The sequence below is a fragment of the Dasypus novemcinctus genome, chromosome 8 (genome assembly GCF_030445035.2).
Source record: "Dasypus novemcinctus isolate mDasNov1 chromosome 8, mDasNov1.1.hap2, whole genome shotgun sequence".
In the NCBI taxonomy this organism is placed as follows: Eukaryota; Metazoa; Chordata; class Mammalia; order Cingulata; family Dasypodidae; genus Dasypus; species Dasypus novemcinctus.
Window position 1 is genome coordinate 129,271,572 of NC_080680.1, and position 16,167 is coordinate 129,287,738.

General features: G+C 48.6%; 1 protein-coding gene across 13 annotated transcripts in view; it reads right to left on the minus strand.

Moving 5' to 3' along the window:
- Nucleotides 1–16,167, minus strand: part of PNPLA7 (patatin like phospholipase domain containing 7) — an 88,887-nt gene that overhangs the window by 8,411 nt on the left and 64,309 nt on the right. For all 13 annotated transcript variants that reach the window (XM_058302792.2, XM_071217143.1, XM_071217142.1 and 10 more), the window contains 3 exons: nt 15,248–15,397; nt 1,042–1,105; nt 445–613 (listed from right to left, as the gene is read on the minus strand). In XM_058302792.2, coding sequence (XP_058158775.1) covers nt 445–613; nt 1,042–1,105; nt 15,248–15,397 — 383 coding nt within the window. The remainder of the gene's footprint in view (nt 1–444; nt 614–1,041; nt 1,106–15,247; nt 15,398–16,167) is intronic.

A 16,167-nucleotide genomic window follows, 5' to 3' on the forward strand; every position in this document is an offset into this window, starting at 1 on the left:
AGAGGAGCAGGAGGCTGGACAAGTGCGGTTGGCAAGGGAGGGCCGGAAGGGCTCTCCCGCGGAGACGGGGCGAGAGGCAATTTGACAAAGCTGCCCATGGGTGACCCTCGCACTGCCTGTGTTGCAGAGATTGAACAGGAGACAGGAAACCACGTGGACTGAGCTCTGGCACCTTCGTTGGAGGGAAAACGCACGGAAAGTAGGGTGCTACTGACGGCATTTTAAACACTAAGGCCACCCACGTGTGGTCAAAGTGTAAAGACGGGAGGATGGCACAAGAGGCCAAAACCACAAGGGAAAGAGCAAATGTTTCTAAGACAAAGACGGCAGCTGTCTTGGCACTGGCACTCAGTCTCTGCTCTTTTCTGAACCTTTGGAATCTTTCATTCAGAGGAAGAGAGAAGGAACCAGGGGGCTTGCAGAACGAGGGCGCTGCCCACTCACCTCGCCCACCGCGGGCTCCTGCTCGCCCAGGCCCACGATGAGGATGCAGTCGGCCTGGCGGATGCAGCGCTGCGTCCAGGGCGTCAGCGAGCCGTCTGCTTGGTAGAGGACGATGCGGTGGATGTCCTCCTGCTGCCCCAGCCAGCTGGACAGGCGGTACTCGTGGACGCTGGAAGGCACAGAGGGCAGCTTTCGCCACAGCCCTCGCCTCCCTGCAGGGCCTGGGCCTGAGGCCGGAGGTGCCAGCTCTGCAGCAGCATGAGGGGCAGGGGCCTGTGGCTGCCCAGAGGACGTGGAGAGTGGGGCTGGGGGAGTGGCCTGGAGGTCTCTGGAGTCCAGCAAGTGCCCACAGCGGGGTGCTGAGGGCGTCCTCACTGTCCCAAGCTCAGAGGACACTGCGCTAGGCTCCCTCGGGTTCCATGCCCGTCTAGCCCCCAGGCCTGCCCTGACCCTTTCCCACACCCAAGGCAGGGCACCCCACCCGCCCTCCAGCACAGCAGTGCCACTGGACTTGTCTGCTGATGGCTGTGCTAGTGCAGTGGAGGGGAGTGACATAGGTCTGCGTCTCAGCACGGGCCGGGCAGCAGGCAGGCTCACCTGTCCAGGGCGGCAGAGCCAAGGCGCTGTTTGATGTTGTCACTGGTCAGCAGCAGAGTAGGCCCTGAGAACAATCACCACGTACAGAAACTTGTCCTGTGCAGCCCCAGCTTCAACACAGGAAGCCTGTGCACAGGGAGAGCGCCAGGGCCGGCAGATGAGGGCACATGCCCTCTCCTGGAGATCTCTGGCCGGGGAGCCAGGGCCTGAGGCCGCCGTGCCTTCCACCCGGGGGCAAGCCTTCCGGGCGGGTGCGTCTGAGCACTGCAGAGGCGGGTGGTGGGTGCCCAAGGAGGCTGCCGGGTGCGCCGGCAGGAGGGCAGGCACCAGCACAGTGCCACTCGCACGGGGCACCTGTGGGGCCTCTCTGGACGTTGTGGAAGGAGCCAAACCTCCCAGGGCTGAGACCTGGTGTGTCAGGGTCAGGGGAAGCACACATTTGCGTAATTTCCCAAACCCAACCAACGAGGCAGGCCGATTTCAATACGCTTGCCTTTCACCCTGTGCCTCTGGAACTGGGGCGCACCTTTCACCTGCCTACCAGGAACGCCACTGTCGCCGCCTGGGTCTGCACAGCTAGGAGCACAGGCTGGAGCCGGCAGGAAGGCCACCGCTCAGGAGGAAGCCCGGAAACAAGAAGCCTGCCTCTTGGACACCCCTGCGGCTGGAGCATGCCCTGCGTGCGGCCGGGAGCAGGAGGGAGCCCAGGCCACGGGGCATGGCCCCTCGTGGCCACGAAAAGCCAAGAGGTGAGAGCTCACTGTCACATTTTAGCTGGCAGCATTCTAGCAGAGGCACAGTGAAGGTGCCTCTTCAACAGGGGCCACCGAGAGGGCGCTGTCGTGGTTTTCCAGCAGTGCTCGTGCGCACCTCTGACTTAAATCGCAGCACCTGCTGGCGCTGGCAAAGTGGCCCCTCGGGGACACTGGGGAGGGCAGCCAGGCCAGGCAACAGGCAGCCTTCCTCTCAGCCACCCCACATGTGCTCAATCCCCAGGGAGAGAGGCAGCCTGGGCCAGAGCTGCCTTGTGGGAGGCACTGCCTCTTGCTTTTCAGGATAGTCCTCGGGGGACGGTGTGAGCTGCGAGTGGGAGGCAGGGCAGCTGCACCACACGTCCACGTCGTGTCCCCTCCAGGCCTCCCTGGAGGTTGGGTCACCTGCCCGTGGTGCCCGCAGCGTGCCCGGCCCTCCCTGGCAGGGCTCCAGCTCCTGGGCCTGGGAGGATTTTGCCACTGCCTCCCCAAGCGCCACAAGCCAAGGTAGGCAGGTCAGGAAGCAGGTGAGACCTGGGGGGGAGCTCCCTGGCCTCCAGCTCCGGGGAGTCTGCAGGAGCAAAACCTGCAAGTGTGGGAGGAAACGGCCGGCAGCCTAGAGCTCATCACTCAGAGAAGGCGCCTGTACAAAAAGTCCCCTAGTCTACGGCAAAGCTGGCTAGGGAACATGGCAGGCAGAGGACGGTCCTTTAAAATAGCGGGGATGGGTCAACAGAATCTCCCTAGGATAAAGCAATTCTTGTCCTCTACCCTCCCACAACCAAAAATCAACCCCAGGGGGCCGTACATATAAATAGAAAGGCAAAACAAAATCTTTTAGAACATCTTCCTCAAGTCACAAGAAAAACCGCCCCAGACCTCGTGAAACAGGCAGAACGACTGTTGTGGGGCTGCTGCGGCAGGGGAGTCGAACTTGGTGCTTTGTACGGGCTGGGAGGGGGTGGCGGAGGTCCTGGGAGATGGAAAGGGGAGCTTGACCATGGGGGGCAGGGGAAGGATTTGTGGAGGTTGTGACCAGGCCCCTGAGACACTGGCATGCTTTCCTTTGTAGGAATCAGACGGCCTGGAACCTGCAAGGACGCCTGCCTTGCAGGCACCTGGTGGTGGGAGTAGGGGGAGGGTGGGGGTGAGTTTGATGTTTGGAATAGTCAGGGTCTGATGCTGCCTTCTGCCTTTAACTCCCTGCAGTTGAAGGTCCTTTTCTCTGCAGTCCCATGGCTCAAAGGTCAGTTTCAAGGTCACCAGGGTGGGGGAGTGGGCACAGGGGTATGGGGGGATGCCTGGCAAGGGTAGTCTCTGTCAATGATTTTGGGGTAGGAAGATATTTCCCCAGTAGGACACAAAAGCCCTAATCATAAAGGGAAGAAATGGATAAACTAGTCGATATTAAAATTAAGAACTTCTGCTCATCAAAAAACAGCATCCGAGGAACAAAAGGGGAAGCCAGAGTGGGAAAGGGTCTGCAGTACACACATCCAAAGAGGGAACTGCATCTAGATTCTATACGGAACTTCTACACATCAGGAAAGCAGAACAATGGGAAGTGGGTCCAGCAGGCAAGTCACAGAAGATGACAGCGAGGAGAGGAAAGCAAAGCCCCAGTAGAGTCTGCTTGCTGCTCACCAAAGGCTGGAAGCCAGAGCCTCAGGGGAGAAGCACGCATTTCCAGTCATCCTGCCAGTGTGTGCTCTGGCCATCCACCAGACGCTTATTCATCCAAATAAAATAAACACTAGCAGGATTACACAGGACACTTGATGCAAATGCCAGGAGTGGCACTCCAAGAACAAGGTCTGAAGCAGTCTTCAGACCAGCACTTCTGACACGTGACTGCCAGCACTGAGCTGCTCACTGTGCACCCAGGAAACCTGAGTGTCGGCTTATCTAATCGATAATGTTCGCTGGCAGTTTCCAGTAACTGAATGTTCAGTTAGGGCTACAGTTCTTTGTAAATAAAAAATTAGAGAGCAGAGCTTGTTGTTAAACATTCCAACACAAAATCAGAAACTGGTCTCAATCTATCAGTAGTATTGATTTCAATAACAAAAACCAAATTCAAGAAAACAAATAAAACTTTCTTTAAAATAGGAAACGAGTTCTGGGTCTTAAGGACCCAACACACGAGACAAATGCAAGCAACTGCTCGGTGGAGAGGAAGGGGAGTGGGACTCAGACTAGGGCACGGCAGGCGCAGGCGGTCAGGCCCCTGGGCTTTCTCTTGGTCACAAGCCACTGTTATTGGTACATATTAAGGAAGCGCACCGTTCATCCCAAGAGCCTAACCGATGGCATTTGGTATAATCGCACAGTTGTGCGCTCATCGCCCCAGCTGCTCTTGGTGGGCTTCACTATGACTGCTGCACATCCTGGACAGGGTGACAGAGAAGCTGCAGCCCAGAAACACCCAGGGGTGCAGGCGAAACAAAGCCCCAAGGAAAGCCCAGGAACTGGGGACAAGAGCAGTGTGAGATCAGGGCGTTTCTGAAGACACCTGCCTTGCCCCAGCCAAGTGATGCAGGGAAAATGCCTCTCCTCACCCCATCAGAGGAGGCCAAGTGGTGTCAGCAAAGGCCCAGGGGATATGGGAACTCCATCCCCCAGTGCTGGCCAGGCACCAGCCCCTCTTCACATTGTTAGCAGAGGCCCAGCCAGGAACCAGGACTTCCACCCCTGCCAAGTGGCAACGAGACAGGCACCCATCCCTTCCCTTTCGATATAAAAGCAAGGGACTATAGATGGGGTGCTGGTGAGGGGAGGATGCACGGGGAGGGGTGCACCTGGGGCGTGCCTCTAAGGCATATATGAATATGTTCAAGTGTTCATGGACCACTGTCTTGGTGGGTGGAGACCCACACAACAACTGAAAGAATATTGAATTTCCATCCTGGGGAGTTTTGCTACATTCTCTAATAGGATGGCAAGAATCTCCTGAGCACAAGGGCAGTGCCCAGTGAAGGAAGACAGACCATTATGCCAGGCCCTTGATATTGATAATTATACTTGTGAACCTTTACTTGTGAAATTGAAACTTAAGCCTAGTATTATATATTGCCTAAAAGTTACTTCTTGAAAGCCTCCTTGTTGCTCAAATGTAGATCATCTCTAAGCCAAATTTAGCATATAAACGCACTACTTTTCTCCCCCTGCACCCCCGGCGTGGGACATTTCTCCTGGGGATGAGCCTCCCTGGCACCAAGGTATTATTATCAAATGCCAACTAAAAATGTATCTGAAAAAAAGGGGAAATGGTAAATACAAATGAGTTTTTATGGCTAAGAGATTTCAAAGTGAGTCAGGAGGTTATTCCAGAGGTTACGCTTATGCATATCTCAGCAGGATCTCATCAACTACCACAGTAAACAGTGCCTCAAATAGCAGGGCTTCTGAGAGTTCTGAAGACATCCAGAAACTCTAAGCAGGGCAGACAAGCTCAGGAATTGGCACCCTGTCAATGGGCCTTACTTTGGAATTTGTGCTCCCCAATGTAATAGAGATAGACTTATATAGTTTCCCTATATATGGCTCTTCTGCCTCTTTTATTTGAACCTATAATTAACACTATACTTGTTAAATATATGTCTCTGAGACTTAGATCTTTGGTCCATCCATGTGCCAGTTGAGCCATGAAACTCAGCAGTGTTGCAACACCTACTCTCCAGTTCACTGGACTCACCCAGGACAACTAAAAAGGAGATGACAATTGAAAATGCCCATCCCAAGGAACAGAGTGCAAGCAAGATAGTTCCATTTATCTGCGCCATGGAATCTAAGCTCCCTCTCAATGGGGGCAGAGTGGGCATCACCTTCCCCAAATCCTCAAGATTGGGAAATGAACAATGGACTAAAATAGACTTATTATTGTTCTATTATAGACTTATTATTCTAGCAATGGAAGAACTTTTATCATTGATATAAAGGCAGTGGCTACCAGAGGTTCTGAGGGGAGGGAGAGGGAAGAATAGGTGTAATATGGGGACATTTTCAGGACATTGGAATAGTACTGCATGTCACTGCAACGACAGATACAGGCCATTATATATTTTGTCAAAATGGTATGGGACAGAGTATAAACTACAATGTAAACTATAGTCCATGGTTAGTAACAATGCTTCAATATGTGTTTATCAATTATAACAAATGTCCTACACAAATGAAGGATGTTATTAATGTGGGAAAGTGTGGGAGAGCGAGGGGTAGGGCATATGGGAATCCCCTATATTTTTTATGTAACATTTATATAATCTAAAGCTTTTTTAAAAATAAAAAAAATATTAAAAAAAGACTACAGAGATATCAAAATGGAATTTTAAGATAAAGTTCAAGTAACACATGGGTACACTGAACTGAATGAAAATGAAAACAACAAAATTTGGGACTAACACCAAAGCAGTGCTGAGAAGAAAATATAAAGCACTAAATGCTTATATAGAACAAGAAAATGCTAGAATCAATACCTTACATTCAAGAAAGTAGAAAAAGAAGAGCAAAATAAACCCAAACAAGCAGAAGTGCAGAAATAATAATAAGAGCAATACTCAATGAAATTAAAAACAGAGAAATAGAGGAAGTCAATTAAACAAAAAGCTGATTCTTTGAAAAGATCACTAAAACTGATAAAACTCAAGGGAGACTGACAAAGAAAACAGAGAGGAGACAAAACTACCTAATATCAGGAATGAACAGGTGACATATCACTACAGACCCTACATACATTAAAATGAAACTACATACAATTCTAAGCACAAAAACTTCGCAACTTGGTGGTAATGGACCAATTCTTCAAAAGCACAAACTACTCAACCCAATATGAAATACATCATTTGAATAATCCGATACTAATTGTGCTGTTTTGAGTCTTTTACGGACCCCAGAAAATCCTCTTAGAGCGAACCTGCTCCTGTTCCTTTACTTCAGGGGTTCTTCACCTTCTTTGTTTCACAGATCCCTTTGCCAGTCAGGTGAAAACCATGGACTCCTTGCTAAGTCCATACTATACTGGGTATTATTTAATAACTATATCACACCTGCACCTGCACGTCCCCACAAGAATAGCGTTTTTCTGGATTTCAGTTCGAGCTCACAGACCCCTTGTTAAGAGCCCCTGCTGTAACAGGGCCTTTGATTAGACAGTGGGACCCAGGGTGGGTCTTTTTTTTTCAAAGATTTATTTCATTTATTTCTCCCCATCCCTCATTGTTTGCACTTCCTGTGTCTGTTTATCTTCCTTGTTTCTTTAGGAGGCACCAGGAACTGAATCCAGGACTTTTGATGTGGGAGGGAGGCACCTAAGCACTTGAATCACCTTCATTCCCTGCTTTGTTGCGTCTCTCATTATGTTTTTCTTGTTGTGTCTCTTGTTGTGTCAGCTTGCCACACCTGCCCATCGTGCCAGATTGCTGTCTTCTTTAGGAGGCCCTGGGAACTGAACCAGGGACCTCCCGGATGGTAGGCGGGAGCTCAGTTGTTTGAGCCACATGCGCTTCCGCAGGATGGGTCTCAATCCTCATCCTCGAGTCCTTCATCAATGAAGGACTAAAAGCAGCAGAGACACAAAAAAATTGGCAGGGACAGAGAAACCCTGAGAAGCTGAGAGAGGCCCCAGGGCCAGAGGCTGGAGTCAGCGGAGCACAGAGGCAGGAAGGAGGCTGAGAGGGAGGCCCAGGGGAGCGGGGAGAGGCGCGCCACGTGCCTGCTCGCCCACAGCTGAGCGTGGGGAGAAGGTGAGCCTGGAGGAGAAGGCAGAGACGAGACTGGACGAGCAGCTACCTTGCCTGCCCACGGCCGGAGCCCAGGTCGCCAACAGCCGCCCCTCGGTGAAACAGCACCTCTGGCAATGCCTTGATCGGGACATTTTCACAGCCTCAGGACTTAAGCTCTTAACCTAATAAACTTCCCATTATAAAAGCATTTCTGAAATACTATTCCTAGCAGCTTTTAGCAAAGTCGAACACTAATAAAGAAATTAAATTCAGGGAAGCAGACTTGGCCCAGTGGATAGGGCGTCTGCCTACCACATGGGAGGTCCGCGGTTCAAACCCCGGGCCTCTCGACCTGTGTGGGACTGGCCCGTGCGCAGTGCTGATGCATGCAAGGAGTGCCCTGCCACACAGGGGTGTCCCCCACTTAGGCGAGCCCCACGCGCAAGGAGCGCGCCCTGTAAGGAGAGTCGCCCAGCACGAAAGAAAGTGCAGCCTGCCCAGGAATGGCGCCGCACACACTGAGTGCTGACAGCAAGATGACGCAACAAAAAGAAACACAGAGTCCCGGTGCTGCTGGTAAGGATAGAAGCGGTCACAGTAGAGCACACAGAGAATGGACACAGAGAACAGACAACTGGGGGGGGGGAGGGGAGAGAAAAAAAAAAAGAAATTAAATTCATAGTTTAAAAGTCCACTCCCCCTACTTCAGACCCAGATGATTTCCCTGAAGAATTCTACTAAACACCCACAGAAAGATGAACACTGACCATACGCAATCCCTTCCAGAAAGAAGAGGAGTGAACACTTTCAACTCATTTTATGAGGCCAAAGGCAGCACCATCAAAGAAGACTGGAAACCACACACACATAATGCAAAAGTCCTCAGCAAGATACCAGCTAATAAATCTAGCGATGTATAAAAAGAATTATCCACCATGACCAAGTGGAGTTTATTCCAGGAACTCAAGCCTGGTTAAGTATTTGAAAATAAATCAATGCTATCTACCAATTTAATGGCCACAGAAGAAAAATTATATGATCATATCAATCAATGACGAAAAAGCATTTGACAAAGTTCAATTCCAATTCATGATATTGACAAACCTTTACCTAGAATGACCAAAAAAGAGATGTACATAACTAAAATCAGAAATGAAAATGGTGGGAAACGGACTTTGGCCCAGTGGTTAGGGCGTCCGTCTACCACATGGGAGGCCCGCGGTTCAAGCCCCGGGCCTCCTTGACCCGTGTGGAGCTGGCCCATGCGCAGTGCTGATGTGCGCAAGGAGTGCCGTGCCACACACGGGTGTCCCCCGCGTAGGGGAGCCCCACGCTCAAGGAGTGCACCCGTAAGGAGAGCCGCCCAGCGCGAAGGAGGGAGCAGCCTGCCGAGGAATGGCGCTGCCCACACTTCCCGTGCCGCTGACGACAACAGAAGCGGACAAAGAAACAAGACACAGCAAAAAGACACAGAAAACAGACAACCGGGGGAGGGGAGGGGAATTAAATAAATAAAAATAAATCTTAAAAAAAAAAAAGAAATGAAAATGGTGATATCACTACTTACCTTATAGAAATAAAAAGGACTATGAGAGAATACTATAAAAAAATAAGGGCCAATAAATCATATTATCTAGATTAAATGGAAAAATTCCTAGAATTGCACAATTTATCTGACTCAAGAAAAAGGAGAAAACCCTCAACAAATCTATAACATGTACAGAGATTGAGTCAATAATCAAAAATCATCCACCAATGAAAAGTCTAGGACCAGATGGTTTCACTTATGAATTCTAACTAAATATTTGAAGAATTAACACCAACCCTTTTCAAACTCTTCCAAATAATTCAAGAGGATAAAACGTTCTCAGCCAAAAAAAAAAAAACCAAAAACCAAAAAACAAAAAAAAACACAGCAAAAAAAAAAAAAAAAAAAAACGTTCTGAGGTCAAAATTACCTTGATATCAAAGCCTGGTAAAGATATCATAAGAAGACAAAATTATGCACAAACTTCCTTATGCAAAAATCCATACCAAAATACTAGCAAAACCAAATCCAACAGCATATTAAAAAGATTATGTACCAGGGACAAGTGGGCTACCTCCCAGGAATGCTAGGGTAGTTCAACCTCAGAAATAGCACTATGAAGGGAAGGGGAGACCCACACGACTGCCTCAAAGATGCAGGAAAGCACTTGACAGAACTGAGCACCCTTGCCTGAGGACAGGATCTTATGATTAACAAACCCAAAAGAACCCCTAAGAAAGCCATTAGAGCTGCGTGGCAGTTTGAGGTTGTTGATGAATTCCATAAAGAGATAAGGATTATGTTTGTAAACTGGTCTGTTCCTCTGGGCACGATGCCCTTTGATATAAGTTCAGAGGCTTTATGTTTGTTTACTTGATTAAATAAGATTAGGGCTTTGATTTAACTATGTCATTAGGATGTGGAGGGTTGACTCCCTGCTTCCTTGGCGGGCTGATAAAACAGACGCTCACAGAAGGAGATACACAGAAAAAGACATGGCAGAGGAGAACTTGGTTTTGACGCTGGAGCCCCAGGGAGAGAGGAGACATTTGCCTGGTAGTTTATAGCTGACCTTTTGAAGAGAAACCAGCAACTGAGAGGCTCTGAGAGATGAGCCTTACGCCAGCCGACAGCTGAGATGGGAAGAAGCTGGGCCCATGGAGCCTGCAGGGGAAGAGGAAGCCTGAGCCCTCGTGGATGTCAGCAGCCATCCTGCTTCAACATGTAGCTACAGACATTTGGTGAGAAAGTACCTCTTACGGAACCTCTTCAGGGCCTTGTGACCATAAGCTTTTACCCCAAATAAATACCCTTTATAAAAGCCAACAGATTTCTGGTACTTTGCATCAGCACCTCTTTCTGGCTGACTAATACAAGCTAATAAATAACTTCAGCAAAGTGGCAGGGTACAAGAGCAACACATCCAAATCAACTGTGTATAAGAGATAATAAAAAAACATATATATAAAAAATTAATTGTGTTCCTATATACCAGTAATGAACAAGCCAAAGGAAATTACGATGATTCCATTTACAGTAGCATCCAAAAGAATAAAATATGTAGGAATCAATTTAGCCAATGATATAAAAGACTTGTATAGTAAAAACTACAAAGCACTGCTGAAAGAAATTAAAGAAGTAAATGGGAAAACAGCCCATGTTCATTAATAGGACAAGTTAATATTAAGATGAAGTAACCCAAAGTTATCCATAGGTTCAATGCAATCCCTATCAAAATTCCAGCAGCCTTTTTTTTCTTTTTTGCAGAAATGGAAAAACTGATCCCCAAATTGACATGGAACTTCAAGGGGCCCTGGATATTCAAAACAATTTTGAAAAAGAACAAAACTGGAGGACTCATACTTAATGATTTCAAAGAGTACTACAAAGCCTCAGAAATCAAAAACAGTATGGTACAAGCATAAAAAGAGACAAATAGACCAATGGAACAGAATTGAAAGTCCTGAAATAGATCCACACATTTAAAGCCAGTTGATTTTCAACAAGGATGCTAAGTACATGCAAAGGATAGAGAAGAATCTCTTCAATAAATGGTGCTGGAAAAACTGGATATCCATATACAAAAGAATGAAGTTAGAACTTTTTTTTACAAAGCAACAACAAAAAGACAAATAATCCAATTTAAAAAAAAAACAACAGGCAAAAGACTTGAGTAAACATTTCTCCAAAGAAGATATATAAACAGTCAATAAACACATGAAAAGATGATCAACATGATTAGCCATTAGGGAAATGCAAATCAAAGCCACAGTGAAATATCACTTCACACCCACAAGGATGACTATTATTAAAAACATAACAATAGGGCAGCGGACTTGGCCCAGTGGTTAGGGTGTCCGCCTACCACATGGGAGGTCCGTGGTTCAAACCCTGGGCCTCCTTGACCCATGTGCAGCTGGCCCATGCTCAGTGCTGATGCGCGCAAGGAGTGCCGGGCCACAAAGGGGTGCCCCCGCATAGGGGAGCCCCACGCACAAGGAGTGCGCCCCGTAAGGAGAGCTGCCCAGTGCGAAAGAACGTGCAGCCTGCCCAGGAATGGTGCCGCACACACAGAGAGCTGACACAAGATGACGCAACAAAAAGGGACACGGATTCCCATGCCGCTGACAACAACAGAAGCGGACAAAGAAGAACACACACACAGCCAAGAGACACAGAGAAAAGACCATTGCCGGGGGGTGGGGTGGGGAGAGGAGAGATATAAATAAAATAAATCTTAAAAACAAAACAAACAAAAAACATAATAATAAGAGTTGGAAAGGATGCATATAAATCAGAGCTCTAGAGCACTGTTGGTGCAGCCACTGTGGAAAGCAATACAGAGGCTCCTCAAAAAGTTAAATGTAGAATTACCATTTGTGGTTAAGTTCATGTGTCAACTTGGCCAGGTTATGGTGTCCAGTCGTTTAGTCAAGCAAGCACTGGACTGATCGTGAATGTAAGGATGTTTCATGGACTTCAATCATCAGTAAGCTGATTGCCTCTGTGGCTGATTATATCTACAATTAACTGAGGAGACTGCCTTCAACAATGAGAGAAGTTTCACCCAATCAGTTGAAGGATTTACATTTTTAAATTTAAAAGAAGACATGATGATTTCAGCAGGAAGAGGGAGAATTTCCATCTCTACTTCAGCCACCCAGCTTCTCCTGGGGACACATCCAAAAACCTTCATCAGACTTCCGAGCGGGTGGCCTGCCCTACAGAATTCCAACTTGTCCATCCCCACAGTCACATGAGACAATTCTTTTAAAAATCTCGTAATATTTACAGATAGCTTCTGCCAGTTCTGCTTCACTAGAGAACACTAACTAATAAACCATTTACCCTGGCAACATCACTTCTAGGTAAGTACCCAAAGAAAGTGAAAATAGGGTCCAAAATAGATACATGTACACCAATGTTTACAGGAGCATTATTCACAATAGCCCAAAGCTGGAAAGAACCCAAATGTCCATCAAAAAATGAATGGATAAACAAAATATGGAGCATACATGCACTGGAGCATTGTTGAGCCACGAGAAAGAATGAAATTCTGAGACCTGCTGCGACATGGAAGAACGCTGAAAACAGTATGTTCAGTGAAACAAACAAGGCACGTAAGGACAAATATGGTATGGCATCAATATAAGACATGACTAGACAAAGCAAATTCACAGATATAAAGTAGATTAGCGCTTACAAGGGGATAGGAGGAGGGAGAAGGGAAAGTGCTTAGAAATTTTTTAAAAGTTCCTAAATTAAAAAAAAAAATTTTGCTCCGGGAAAGACCTTGTTAAGACGATGAAAGAACATTTGCAAACCTCGTATCTAACAAAGGACTAGTATCTAGACTATATAAAGATTTCTCAAAATTCAACAGTTAAGGAAAAAATCCAGGTAGAAAATGGGCAAAAGATAAAAGAGACATTTTCCCAAAAGCGATCTACAGATGACAGTGAGCACATGTAAAGATGCTCAATATCATTAACCATTAGGGAAAAGCCAATTAAAATTATGGTTAGCTGTCACTACCCAGCTAATAGAGCCACTAAAATAAAAAAGCTGTGACAATCCCAAATTGCTGGCAAGGATGTGGAGAAACTGGATCACTCATCACTGCTAGTGGGAATGCAAAATGGTGCAGTCTCTCTGGAAGACAGTTAAAATAGTGGGGCAGTTTCTTATAAAACTAAACATATCTTACCATACAACACTGCAAGTGCAATTCTAAGCACTTATCCCAGAGAAATAAAAACATAGATTCACATGAAATCCCTTACATGAGTGTTTTCAGCAAGTTTACTGGAATAACCCAAAACTGAAAACAACCCTGAAGTCCTTCAGTAGGTGAACGGTTAGACCAACTGGTGCATCCAGACCCAGACCACAGAACGCTCCTCAGCCGCATGAGGAACGCACTTCTGCGTGAAGGCAGCCACTCGCAAAAGGCCGTACCCATGACATTCAAGTGTCCCTGGGCTGAAGGACCGACTGGTGCGGTGCGTAGGAGGAGGGGGAAGAGGAGTGTGACTTTACGGGCAGCACGAGGGCACTGCTTCTGGTGAAGGAACATCCACACGTGCACTGAAATGGCATCGAAACATACGGGACCAAGCCTGAAGTTCAGTGATCCTACCAGCATCTACGACGGAAGATGCCACCACGGGGGAGCTGGGCAAAGGGCACAAGGGATTCCACTGTGCTATGTTTTCAACTTCTCATTAATCTACCATAATTTCAAAATAAAAAGTTAAAAACAGAAAAGAGAATGAGCTTACATAAAACATGTCCTGTTTTAGTTTCTTGCTTGCTAAAACAAATACCACGCAGTGGGTCAGCTTAAACAATGGGAATGCATCGGCTCACGGTTTAGCAGCTGGGAGAAGCCTGAACTCACAGCGTCGTCAAGGCGAGGCTCCCCGGAGGCTGTGGCGTTCTGGGGCGGCTGCTGGCCGTCCGTGGCCCTGGGCTTTTCCGTCACAAGGCGATGCCCACGGCGGCCTCTGCTGGCTGCTCTGGGTTCCCCCGACTCCTGACTTCCGTGGCTCTCTCTCTGTGGCTTCGCTAGAAGGCCACCAGTAATAGGACTGAGACCCATCTCGAGTCGGCAGGGCCACACCTTAATGGGAGCCACTTCATCACAAGGTCTCTCCTTGGGCTCGCACCCACGCGGATGCGTTAAGTTTAGGAACTTGCTTCTGTGGGAGCCACAGGTCCCAGCCACCACACGTCCCTACTGTGCAACCTGAAGAAGCCTGACACACACTCTCGAAATTCAGACAATACCAACAGGAAATGAGAGGGTTTTTTCACTTGTGATGAGAAAATGGTCAAGATGATGCTTTATGTGTTTTAAACCTTCATTTTAAGAATAACATCTAAACATTACCTATTTGTAGTGGTACCTTTCAATTTGTAAACTCATTCTCATTTGACGCTTATTTTGTGTTTAATGTTTTCTCTTACCAAATGTCTACATTGGGATGAGAACATTTTTACATGGTACTGAAACCTATATCTAGTCACAATACATTGCCTCATGATACTAAGATATCATGCTTTGCATTTATTATTATATCATTTTCTTAGAGACAACCTCTGAAGCTTTTAATATACCTTAAAATTATTGGAAAAAGATTTACTGATTATTATGTTGGTCACTCACAATTAAATAAAGTGTTATGAAAAATAAAAAATACCTTGTGATTTGAGGAATTCCCAAGAATTCTCAGGAATTCCAGCTTCTTGTTCTTGAATCCCAGTTTAATAGCTGTCAGGAACTGGGAATACTGTCCAGCCTTCCAGCACCAGGCAATCGTGCCCACTCTCCCAGCCAGGTCCCCAAGGCCGCCCGCAGGCCCTGCCTCCCGCCCATGTCCCAGCACTCGGGAACTGAGCTGGCCTTACCCCAGCGTGTCAAAGAAGGAACACGCGAGACAGGAGGCAATCTACATGCTGCAGCACATTACACAACCTCGCAGTGAAACAGGAAATCGCCCCAAGTCCCTTAAATACATTTCCTTTGTGGAGGGTGGGGGCGTCCGCAGGGCCGAGAGCTGTCTGGCGGGGCCCCTGGGGCACTCGGGGGCCCTGTGCCTTCTCAAGGTGCTCTGTAACTGAGGGGCAACACTCAGCTGCCTTTTGCAGAACGGGAGGCCTGCGAGGCAGGGGGAGGCGGGGGCGGGTGCAGGCCAGGTGCTCACCGATGGCACTGAGGGCGTGCTTGAGCTCCAGGGCGAAGGCCGTGAGGGGCACGTCCTCGGACACGGGTAGGACGGCCACCGTGGACAGGTTGCTGGCGGGGCTCCCCGAGTCCCACTTGCTGCCTGCAGTGTGCAGCCCCATTGGGTGGCCTGTGGGGGGAGAGAACAGGGTGAGCGCTCCATCCTCGCTGTGCTCCCCTGGCACCCCCTGGCATGGCTGGGGGCCTCTAGATGTTTCCAGAAGGCACATGGCATGAGCCGCTGGGTCAAGGTCTCAGGTGCAGACCTGCTTCTCCCACCAGCAGGGCCTCTGCCAGGCCATGCTTGCGAGTACCCTCACGATCCTCAGACAGGAAGCACTGAGAGTCGGCCAGTGCTGACGGGAGCAGATGGGAACTGGAGCAGCGAGAGGGAGGGGCAGGGGAGTCAGGGAGCAAACTAAATATGGAAACAACTGGGGGCCCAGGAAGAACTCAGAGTTAAAGCTTCCTGGCAGATGAGCCGCTAAGTCTAGAAACAAACTTCACAGATGCCTTTACTCCCACTGAGGGGGTTCCAGAGACCAGAGGAGGTGAAGCACAGAACCACCCCAGACTGACCCGGGAGCGGCCCTGGACGACAAGAAGGACGTGGGGCTTCCAAGGAAGGTTTCGAGGGAGCCCTCCTTGTCCTGAGGCCCAGACGTGAGCGCGAAAGCGAGAGCCCAGCACCCCGAGGGCCACCCTACACTGATGGCACCAGAAACCGGGCCCAGAGAGCCTGTGGAGGGGCCACCAGCCACCCCGGGCAGCGGCAGGAAAGGCTGGGCTGGCCAGCAGCGCTTCCTGCCCAGGGGCTGCCTGGCCCCCCGCCCGCTGCTCTTCTTGGGAGCCCTCGGCTGCCACAGCAGTGAGGCAGCTTAACCAGAGCTCCCCAAATCC